The 12,307-nt window shown below is 44.4% G+C and overlaps 1 protein-coding gene across 3 annotated transcripts in view; it reads right to left on the reverse strand.

Annotated features, from left to right (window-relative positions):
- The window catches only part of GTPBP10 (GTP binding protein 10), a 148,481-nt gene that overhangs the window by 41,644 nt on the left and 94,530 nt on the right, over nt 1-12,307 (reverse strand). For all 3 annotated transcript variants that reach the window (XM_085631345.1, XM_085631344.1, XM_085631343.1), the window contains one exon: nt 5,692-5,744. In XM_085631345.1, the coding sequence (XP_085487471.1) occupies nt 5,692-5,744 (53 nt within the window). The remainder of the gene's footprint in view (nt 1-5,691; nt 5,745-12,307) is intronic.

The raw sequence follows: 12,307 nt of genomic DNA on the forward strand, positions 1-12,307 counted from the left end.
ATTGCATATTCCCTAGTGACAAACAGGTCTAATGGTGGATGCATGAAGGGTCAGATAGTCAGTGTAATTGTTAGGTTTCCTCTGGGGTGATGCACGAGTCAACCAGCTATGCATCTTCACTGAATGGCTGGTGTTAGATTTGGAGGTCTCTAGTTGGCACAGGTATGCACTTGTGACAAATAGGGACCCTTGCCTCTATTCAGGGTAAGGGGGTACACTCCTAAAATAACCCCTGCTCACCCCCTTGGCAGCTTGGCACGAGCAGACAGGCTTATCTCAGAGGCAGTGTGTAAAGCATTTGTGAACACATACAGTAATCAAGTGACACCATTACAGATGGACACCACACAAGTTGTATATCAAAAATAAGAATTCTTTATATAGATTTAACACAAGACCATAAACGACAGAAATCCACAATACTGTTACTTAAAAATGGTAGAATTGGTTTAGTTCTCTTTAGATCTTAAATGCGACATTTTGAGTCAATGTACCTTAAGATGCAACACGCAGGGCAACGAAAGTGTTGCAACGATGATGATGCGATGGAAGTTTGGTGCAAAGAAATAAAGATGTCATCTTCTTGATGCGGCATGCTTCTCCGATGTTGCGAGAAGTCTCAACTCGATGCGTCAGCGGCGACACCCTTGTTCCGTGATGAGACGACAGCGGCTTTGGAGGCGACACTCTTCTCCGACGATGCGAGACGCTTCTGCTCTATGTGACAGCTGCGACACCCTTGTTCCTGGATGCGACGGCAGCCGCTGCGACACGCTTCTTCTTCGTTGCGAGACGCTTCTCGTGATGCGGTGCAATGCGACAGCTACAGCGGCAACATCCGTGATGCGACGGAAGTGGCTGCGACACGCTTCTTCTTCTTGAGTCGCGCTTCCAGCTCCTAGCGACACGCAGTGCCTCAGAAGGCCCAAATACAGCTACAGGCACTTCTAAAGGACTCTTGGGGAGCTGGTGGTTGAAGTCTGTTGTCCCTGAGACTTCAGCAGGAGGCAAGCTCTTTTCCAGGCCCTTGGAGATCCTTTACAAGTTGAATGAAAATGCACACAAAGTCCTTTCTCCTTTCTTTGGCAGTCAGGCAACCATTGCAGGCCAATCCCTCAAGCAGCACTTCAGCTTACGGATAGTCTCTCCTCAGTGCCTTCTGGTTCCACTCCAGCAAAGGTTTTTTCTTGTTCCCAAAGTTATCTAAAGATCTTCGGTTTGGGTCCCAATATTTATACCCAGTTTCTCTTTGTTCTCTGAAGGCAGAGAGGCCTTTGCCTAATCCAACCCAGTTCTGGTCAGTCCATGAGCACTTTGTTTACATGACTCCTTCTTTCCTTTCAGAGTGCAGGGTAGAGACATCAGACGCACCACAGGAGGTGGAGCCAGCATTGTGGAGGGAAGGCAGAGCACTATTCAGGTCCCAGGTGCAACTCCTCCCACCCATCTACATGCAGATCTCTCTATTCAGCCCTGTGCTGACTCACCCTGTCTCCTGGAGTCCCCCAGCCCTGTCACTCAAACTCCAGACAAGGAATACACAGTCTAGCAGAGGCAGGTTTGGAGGGTTAGACAAGAAAACACCTACTTTCTAAAAGTGGTATTTTCAAACACAGAATGTTAAAACCAACTTCACTAAAAGATGTATTTTATCATTCTGAGTTCAGGCATACTAAATTTGAATTTCTACCATTTTCCCTGAGTCAGTTAGGATTATAGAATGTAATAATCAAACTGCCCATTCTGGCCTATGGGGAACAGGTAGTCTTGCAATAGTGAAAAACGAAAATGGCTGTAATTCACTATTAGGACATGCCACACACATCAGGGCTTGTCCTACCTTCTACTTACAATGCACACTGCCCTTGGGCCTACCATAGGGGTGTCTGATATGAAGAAAAGGGAAGGTTTAGGGACTGGCAAGTGGGTGCACTTGCCGAGTCAGCATGGCAGTACCAGACTGCCCACAGGCTCTGCAATGGCAAGCCTTAGACACACTTCAACAGGCTGCTTTTGTGGGTGGCACAACCAGTGCTGCAGGCCCCCCAGCAGCATTTGGATTACCAGCCCTGGCCACTCCTGGTGCACTGTACTAGGGTCTGACAGGTAAACCAAACCAGCCAATCATGGAGTCACTAATCCATACATTAATTTACCATAGGGAGAGCATATGCACTTTAGCACTGATCAGCAGTGGTAAAGTGCCCAGTCATAAAACAGCCAACAACAGGTCAGAGAAAACATAGGAAGAAAGCAAAAAGTTCAGGGATGACCCTGCAAAAGGGCCAAGTCCAACAGCTGGAAACAATCAGCCTGTGGTTCCCGTACAAATATGTAATTGTCGAGCAAACGCGTTCAAAGTTCCACAGCGAGCCTTCAGAGGCAGCTAATGCTTCCCTCTCGGTTTGCTGATGTGAAACATCAATTTTGTAATGACAGAACACTTGTATCTCAATGCTAATGTCAAGATGCTAGCATGTTCTCTTTCCAGCCACCATTTACAATTCTAGCATGGAGGGGAACTGAAGAGTTAGGATTATGATGGGTATCATGGACGCTGTAATCTTAGTCTACTACTGGAGCCTTAGTATGACCACTTTCTTAAGCTGGCTGATGAAATGAAGAAAAGGTACTGAACCGTCTGCCCTTTCCTGGCTGTAAATGGAGGGAGAGATTCATCTCCCATCTACCTGGTTGAAGGCTTGTCTGAAGAGTGAGCTCCTCCACACTTAACAGAATTTCAGGCAGTTCTATCAGGCCCCTAGTGGCTGGACCAAGCTCTTCTAAGGTCTTATGCCCCGGGCAGTGCTCAGCTGCACTTTGCCTCCTTGATAAGCAAGTTCCATTTGTAAAGGAGAGGTGTCACATGATCTAAGGAGTGAGTAGCATTGTAAGTGTAAGAGGTTTTCTCCAACCAGTTGTCAAAAAAAGCAGCAGCTACTTCTACACTTGCAACACAGGTAGGCTGCAACTGCGTCCATGACTTTAGTAAAGACTCACAAGGTTGACCCACAGCCAACATGGAACTTATTGTTCTGATAGCAGAGTGAGGAAGTCCTCTGAGAAAATAATGGTAACCATGTTATCAAATTAGCAGGTCAAGAAATGTATGTAGGGTCTCAGAAGTGAAGTATGATGAGTGCAGAATGGTTATTCCATGCTGAGATGCCCTGAAGCTCATGACTGATTGAAATGTTGAAGTAATGAATGCCTGCAATATCACCAGCAAGTTAGACGGAAAACGTGGTGAATCCTGTACTTGTCTTTTCACATTCTCAAGCAAGTTGGAAATGGACAAGAAGGCATCTACCATGAGTTGACACCGTTTACACGGAATTCTAACAGAAATTCTGGTAAATTACATCCATGAACTCCAATTCCTAAATAGAAGAAGGAAGATATATCACTTTGAGGCACACGCAACTCAATAAACTTGTGAGTACGATGTAAAGTTAATACAAATGTTTTTTTCTCTGTTAGATGATTTATTTTTCGTGACCCACCCATGCTTTAGCCATCACGTGTTTCGTCGTCTTAAGGAAGTATCCCCATGACTTCATCAGGGCTGTAAGCTCAAAATAGTTTCTTAGCCAATTCTAACTTCTGGTTGTAATTCCGACCTGGAAAGCTTGTGGCGTGATTCACTCGGACAATTTAGACACTCTTAGAGAGGTCTTTCCCGCTCTCATATGGATTTTGATAGGGCCGCAAAGAACTTATAATGGACATTGGTTGCATGTGCATTTTATTTTGCCACACATACGTGTATGGTTGGAGGGGTGAATCACGCCATGATCTTTTCGGGTCGGAATTACAACAAGAAGTGAGAAGTGGCTAAGAAACAATTTTGAGGCTTACAGCAGTCATGAAGTTATGGGGATACTCCCTTAAGATGACGAAACACAGGTTGGCTAAAGCATCTAAAGAGAAGAGGCCAACTGGCCAAAAAACAAATCATCTAACAGAGAAAAAAACATTTATGTGTATTGACTTTACATTGTACTCAAGTTTATTAAGTTGAGTATGCCTCAAAGCGATATATTTTGTTTACCAATCCTAGGATTGAGGGAGTTGGATGTATATTCCCTCTCGGAGCACCGCAGTTCAAAAACTAGGACATAGGGATTGTGTGTGGTCTTTCTCTGAGCACCTTAATCCTATCAAATCACCTGAATCGGCTATAGAAGAAGGAAGATGATGGACGTCCATTTCCTCTGTTCAATGTTCATCAATTAATGATGTGCATACCTGGCGAGGCAGTAACACACAAACTGTCTTCTGATGGTGCTCCACACTGCCTTAGATTCGCGGAGGGACAATTATGGCAGAGTTTTGCTTCTGCCACACCTTTAGGACACATTTCTGATGTCCTCCCGGATCAGGCGTGTAATGAGCTTTGCGGAATATATCGATACCAATCTCTCTTCCTGAGGTCAGAGGTCCACAGATTTAAGTCCCATCCAAGTGACCAAATGGACCATGAATGAGTGAAGAATATAAACTTGGGAAATCTTTCTTGATCAACACCACTTCCAATGGAGAATAGTATCAGTGTTGATTCATCACCACCAAGAGTCACAGATCTGCAGAAACTTAAATCCGTTTACAAAATATTGCAAGCCCTTCCTTGTTTCCCTGTCTGAATCACCCACTTTCTTACTCCTGCCCCTAAAATTGTGACTGCGGACATCCCCAAATCCAAACTCAAAGTTTAAATGTTCACAGTCATGTTTCTGTGAATCTGGTTCAGGAAATTTCCATCCACACATCCATATTTTCTGTGCACGAATGGTCTGTTATGTACACAAGACAGAGATTTATCTAATTTGCGGAAGAAATAGTTGGTTTGAGAAGTCAAGATTAAATTAGAAATTAGATTAAACAGTGGGCACTTCGCCACTAAGCCACATTTTTCCTATTCTTGTTCTGATCTCATTTCCAAACCTGTATTCCTTCTTATTCTTTGTTCAGTCCCTCCACTACCATCTTACTTTCTTCATCCTTCTACATTTCTCCGCTTCCTCTAATCCATTCATATCAATGTTTTTTTCTTTCCTACATTTCTTCCCTTCTCTTCCTACATTTTACACCTTCTTTATTACCCTACATTCCATTCTGGCCTTCATTCCCCAGCATTCTTCTTTATTTATTTCTCTAGCCTCTTTCTTACCTTTCGTCCTCACCTCCATCTGCTCTTCTCTTTCTAACGGATACTAGCATGGAAGGGTATAGTGTCCTGGCATTGTCTATTTAAAAAATGCTTGCTATCTATAGAGAATGAATGCACATATTGAAGATTCTTGTAGGCAATCAAGAGGGCCTTGCAGACTTAGAACCTAAGCAGGAAGAACCTAAACACCGCTCTTTTCACACTACATGTCTAACTAAAGGACACATTTGTATTTTCTGTACCACCGTTCTATTTTAGAATTTGAAATTATGTTCCTTGCTTACCATCTTTTCATTCACAAATGGTTAGCTGGACCATTATTCTAGTAAATGACATACAAAACACATGCATTAAATAAAACAATATGGGTGTTTCCTGCAAATTATAACTGACAGCCGTCTAGGTGTTATTAGGTTGAGGAATTCCACTCGCTAGCGTTTTTGTTTAGTGTTGTAGTAGGTCTATAGGAATGGTGATTTATTTGAACTGTTAACACATGTATCGTTCATTTAATAACTTACCTGTCTGTAATCTTCATACATAATTTTTCCAAGCTCAGGTTTAACCGTTGTAACTGCAAACACACAAAACAAAATCCAATAAAAAATTCACAGATTGTTTATGATGTTGATGTGAGACAAAACATATCTTTTGCTAGTGTATGTGAATGACTTTGAAACATTTGATAAATCAAATCCACAATTAATGCACGAAGGACTGATTAGTAAGGAGAGCCCATGAGTTTTGAGCGTCTTTATGAGACAAAATCTTCAGTAATCATCTAGGGAAGAGGCTGGTTTAATAAGAATGTTGCAAATTGAAGCAACATATGCATAATTGGGTAAATACAGACTTACCAATGAATACAAATAGATGGCGAAATGCAAAAGGTATAAAACTAACTACACCCAAGCTAAACAAGAATTCGAAAAAACAGTTGTGTAAAAAAATGAGCAATTGATGAATTATACAATAAATTGCCTAATGGGTTAGATGATGGTGTACATATATAGTATACAACAATGGAACGTATGATACTTGAGGAAGAGTGCATTATGCATTTCTCAGAAATCTACCATGGTGCATAATTACCCTCCCTTCCATCTTTTCAATTCTTGAGATGTTGACGAAGTCCACTACTGTGCAGAACATAATGTGCACAATGATAGAGCTGAATCTCATGGTGGGTCCACCGAGGTATTTTTATATTTTTTGGGGCGTTTTATATAGCGCAAACTAGACCCGAAGGTATCCTTGTGCTTTACATGAGACCGCTCTAGCCGGTAGGCCACATTTTCACAATTGTTTGGTGTATTCTAGGATAATGGGCAGACCAATTAAGCCCCTTTTCAAAAGTGGGTGTTGCAGAATGGGGCAGTCTGAGTCTTGTAAAAGGACAATTAAAATGCTAGTTAATAAAGCACTTCAGTCTAGCTCAACATCTTATTGCCATGTCGCTAACAGACTTAATTGCTAATTCAATATTATTGTGGCTTTAGTAGTGGGATTTACTCGTTTTCACTAATGCATATGTAGCAAAGGGATTTTGAACGGCGTTTTCCACTACTGAACACCGTTTTCTGGGATGAGAGGTCAGCCGGAGGGCAATAAACAAATGGCTTATCTATTTCTGTTTCGTGGACTTCAAAGCAGCCTTGGTTTCGGTGGAGAAGGGTATGTTGAAGAATATGTTAACTCGATTAGCAATTATCCAATTACTGCATTTCAACAACTTGCGCAGCTTGAGAGTTCAAGGAATGTTAGACTCACTAGGAAGGCAGTCTAGTAAGAAAGGGCTACAACAACATCTATCAATGCCAGCCTTATTGACCATTTGTAGCTGATTTACCAATGTCTATCAACACGTCTAGCTCAAAAACATCCAAAATAGGTACTAGAGATGTGGGCAGATTTCTTTTTGCTGAGGACTTAGTATTTTTGGCTCTAACTCCTATTAAGTTATGGAGAAAATTGGATGCTCTTCAGAAGCATCACCCGTTTAATAAAGAATGAATACTGAGAAAACTGGAGGTCCTATTCTTTGCTGCTGATCAATACCAATCAGGATCATTAATTACTTGCTCACTCTCCTGGTCAAGGCATTTGGAGAGGTATTCTACCAGTAGAACAAGTTAATTACCATCTAGTTAAAAGCTCTTTCTGGTGGGTACTCTGTCTCAACACAGATTCCTCACACTTAGAATATCCTCAGACACCAGACTGGATCTGGAAGATTTAACAACATTGCTCCCATGCGCCAGAAGATGGTGCCATGGGGCTCGCATTAACTCGGTTACACCCAGAAGTGATGATGAAGCCGCATATAAGCACCAGCCCTGTGCCTCGACGTCAGTTACTTTCTGCACTCTATCCGAGCTCTCTGAAGCGGAGTGCAAAAATAATCAAATGTAAAGTGTGCAGATCTCGAAGTTGAAATCTTTTTAGACAGAAAGAGAGACCATTCTATGGAACGAGGAGGAGAGAAAGCAGTGATGAATCTGTGGTTAAATACAGTATACTCCAGAAAAAGCGTTACCTAAATATAAGTAACTTGTTCTTCTGATGGATACTTCTCACCGCAGATTCATCACCTTTAGTATAGCTACCAAAGCAGTACCTCGCATGGTGGTGGGTCTGTTCAATGGCTCATAACCAAAAGTCCTGCAGGACTGAACGGTGAAAACTCCTTCCCTTCTGACCTGCCTACCAAGACAGTAGTGCTTCATGAACATGTGTACAGACATCCATGTCGCAGCCTTATAGATGTCAAAAACTGTGGTGAAACAAGTAGTATGCAGTTCCTGAGAGGAATGGGCTGGAAGGGGTGGGCCAACACCTGCACGGAAGACGGGAGTCCTTGTGCAGCAAGTTGTTCGCCCTCGCCAGTGTGTGAGTGTCTTGGACGTCAAGGTTAGGGTCTAACCACATCCCCTTCTAGGTTTTTGCCAGAAGATACATGGCTTTTTACACTCACTTCCACTTGCATCTTGGATTATGACAAGTCCTGATCATAGGGCACGGAATCTCTTAGTACACCTTCCGACCGTCCCCTTCAGAGTTGATGAGGATCCCCCAGTCCGGATGAAATGCCATTAATCCTACTGGATATCTTGGGCATTAAACATGTCGACCATTTGACCATTTCCACTATTCACAGATCACTTTGAGCTGTAGCAGGTTTAAATTTTCCTCGCCAGCCACGACTTTTATAGTCGGTTGTTTTTAACCATAGCATCGGTATCCAACGGATAAAGTTATTTTTGGACACCCATAGCTATTTTTAGACGCACATTTTTCTCCCACTTCTACTCATCTTACACAAGCCCCGCCCCCACTTTTTGTGCTTTACGGTGGCAAACTGAGAAGACCTCCGGCAAAGAGCCCCCCTGCGGGGCCCGTTGGGCATTGCAGTGCGGCCCAATGAGGAGCTGCCCTATGATGAAGCATGACACCTCTCGGGGTGTGTGAGGGCCCTTGCTCCTTACAGGAGCTATCCCACTCCCATTTCATACCTGGAGTTTCCTACTCACTCCCCCTCGCCCCCCGGCCTCCCCCCCCCCTTCCAGCCCATGCCTCTCAGAAACTGCATACTACTTGTTTCACCACTATTTTTAGGGACATGTATGCTGGACCTACCAAGCCCCCGTCCCTCCTATTGTGAATAGATGTCAAAAACAGGCACTTTCCGTGCCAGCACAGTGGTAGTGACCCTGATGGAATAGGCCTACAACCCCTTTTGAGGATGCTTCTTGGCCAGTATGTAGTAGATCTTTATGCAAAGACTATTCAAATTGACAAAGTCCTTTTCTGTACTGCCTTGCCTTTCGCAGTTCCAGAGATTCCACAAAGAGCTGATCGTTCACCTGATGGTCTTTGGTGCGATCAATATAAAAGGTTAAAGTTATATTAGGGTCTAGCCAATAAAGTCTCTCCTACTCTTTTGATGAGCGAGGTAGAACAAACAACATTGGGAGAGTGATGGATTACCCAATCTGAAAAGAATTCACACCTCAGCCCCACTTTGTCTGGGAAAAAGATGGTATAAGGGGACTGAACCAGGAAAGCCAGGAGTTCTCATGCCAAAAGTCAATATCTCCGCAGCCAGATAAACAGTCTTCAGAGTCAGTAGACGTAATAGACGGCTGTGCATGGGTTCGACTGACGTGCACACAAGGAAAGTGAAGCCGAAATTAAGATTCCAATGTGGTATGGTGTGGTGTCACAAAATTTTGGGCCAGGAAACAAATGAGTCATACATTTTAGAAACCTCCTCAGAACAGGTGATTTGAACAATTACGGCGCGTCTTGAAAATTTTAAATGGCCAAAAGGGCCAACAAGTAACTTTTAATGGTGCCCACTGCTACTCCTAGCTGGGCCAGGGATAAGAGAAATTACAAAACATCGAACAGGCTGACTTGTAACGGGTTAGTATTGTAGGATCCACACTCAGCTACACACTTGTACCAGTTCCGGCAATAGACAGATCTCATAGAAGGATGGCTAGCAGTGAGGATGACATTATCAACCCCAGGATGAAGGTCAAATGCCACCGCTAAATCATCACACAGAGGAGTAGATTCAGCTGGTTTGGGTTAAGAACCCCTACTCTGTTGCTGTGACAGGAGGTCCTACAGAAGCAGCAGATTGATCGGAGGACAGATGCTAATTCCCCAGACGTTTTGGTTACCATGCTCACCTTACCCAATCCAGATCCACTATGATGACTTGAGTCGAGTAATTTCTGCTTTTCTTCAGAAATCAGGCAGGAGCGGCAGAAAGGCGTACAGGAGTTCCGTGCTCCACCCTATCTGGAATGCAACCCCTAAACAGAGCCTTCTTGGAGGGTCCAGAACACAAACGTTTTAACGTTGTGCGTTGTTCTCTGCGAGGGCAAAAAATATATCAGCGCCATCTCCATTGCTGGAGGATGGCCTGTGCCGCATAGGAGTGCAACCGCCATTCATGATCTGCAGATGCCGCTGGCTTAGTTTGTTTGCCCTGGAATTAAAAAAAGATACAGTCAGGTGGTTCCTTAAAAGGGAATGCCCTGGTTCTTAAGCCAGATCCAGGGACGAAATGCCTCCTGGCACAAGACCTGACCCCGCCCAGCATGCTGCAGCACCACATGGTGTTGGTGTTGTCTCTGAGAAACTGAGCCATCCTCCCTATGATGGACGGTAGGAAGGCTTTCAGCACCAGGCAAATTGCCCACAACTTTAAGAGGTTAATGTGGAGACAGGTGTCCACTGGGGCCATAGTTCTCTTCCAGAGACCTGCCCATTAAAGAAGATACGCTTTTGTCACATCTGTCAATTCTGGGAAGGCTGAGAGATGGGCCTGTTGCCAATCCAATTGAGCAACCAATGCAGGTCGTTTATAGTTCCCTCATAAACCTAAATTGAATCAGACAGGTTCCACTGGTGCTGGGCCTTCTGAGACTTCCAGTTCCATTGCAGAGTCCACATATGCCACCTACCATAGTCAACTAGCAGGATGCCAAGAAGACCAGACACTTCAGTACAACCGAGGGCAGAGGCTGAAACATTAAGATCATACTCGAAACGTAGGGCCTTGTGGTGTTGTGAAGGCCTGAAACTGCACAACATCCAGAATGGCTTCAATGAAAGGGCGCCTCTGCAAAGGAGTCAGATGTGGCTTCAGCACACGGATAGTGAACTCAAATGATATCCGGAGGTTCGCCGTCCTCTGGATATGGTCTAGGACTGACTGTGGGGAAACCTCCTTCAATAGCCAGTGGTCAAGGTAGGAGAAAACTGGAATCCTCAACCTCCGAAGGTGTGCTGCGACCACTGCCATTACCTTCATAAACACCTGAGGAGCATTAGTGAGGCTAAAGGCAAATTGAAAATGCTCTAGGACCCGCTTGTATCACAGGTGTGTGGGTACATGAAAGTAAGAATCCAGCAGGTCCAAAACCACTATCCAGTTGCCTGGATCCAGGGCAGACAGAACTCCTGTCACTGTGAGCATCTTGAATGTATCCTTCCACAAGGTGTTCAGGAGGAGGAGATCTAAAATCGAAAGAAAGTCCCCAGTCCTTTGGCAAAAGGAAATAGAGGGAATTACAGGCAGTCCCTATTTCCTGAGCCGGGGCCCTTTTTGCCGAAAGACCCTGAGCTTCTTGGAGCAAGATGAAAAGTAGTCCTCTGAAAGATGTTTTGCTTGTAGGTGTAAGATGCAGCAGGTCAAAAAGGAATGGCATAGCCTAGTTTGACGAACTGGTCGAACCACATGTAAAATGTTCCATTTTGCCACCCTTGGAGGAAATATCTGATCCTGCTCCCACAGTGTGGTTGTTTTTGGAGGCTGTTGCTGCAGGGGCAGTTTGGAGGCAGTTACAGTAGCGGGGGGGGGGAACTGAGAAGTTGATTGCCACTGGTGGCCTGGATGTTGTCAGCTTGATCCCTGCCCCAAACAGGACAGGGGCGCCTATTGCAGGGGAAGCAGGTTTTGCCAGTATGTCAACACCCTGGAGTAGCCTTGAATCGGGACAAGTTTTTCACAATACCATTTTGCAGGGGTTTTAAAAGCCAAGGGAGCATGCTCTGGCTCAGCTTTCTTTAATACACCCCAATGATGAATCATCTTTCTCGCCAAACAGGCACGATCCATCAAATGGCATATCCACCGAAGAGGCTTGTAGGTCACCAGAGAAGCCTGAGGATCTTATCCAAGCGTGCCACCTGAGCACCACACTAGTACCAAGTGTTCTGCCCGAGCAGTTAGTATTGTTCAGTCCAGAGCGTGCACTTTGGGGCGTCCTGATCATTCTGGGTGGTTTAGCCTAATTGGCCTGAAATTACTCTGGAACAGCCAGAAAAATCTCAGGAACCATATCCTATGAAGCATTATTGTAGGAAAGTGCTCTTTTTTTTCGGTATGGTCACCCCCACTTCTTGCCTTGTAATTGATGTGATTTTGACTGGAAGCACACTGGCTTCCTGCAAACCAGGTCCCCAGTGCCAGATCTCTTTCCCAAAACTGGGCAACTGCTAACCCAATTGGCCATACCTTTAGTATCCTCTGAAAGCACTTAGTAAATGGTACAGGAGGCCTGAGGTACTAAAGAGGATACCTAAAGGCTGCAACACGAATTGTGCGACCCTATGGGACCC

This window comes from Triturus cristatus, chromosome 10 (genome assembly GCF_964204655.1).
Source record: "Triturus cristatus chromosome 10, aTriCri1.1, whole genome shotgun sequence".
Lineage (NCBI taxonomy): Eukaryota > Metazoa > Chordata > Amphibia > Caudata > Salamandridae > Triturus > Triturus cristatus.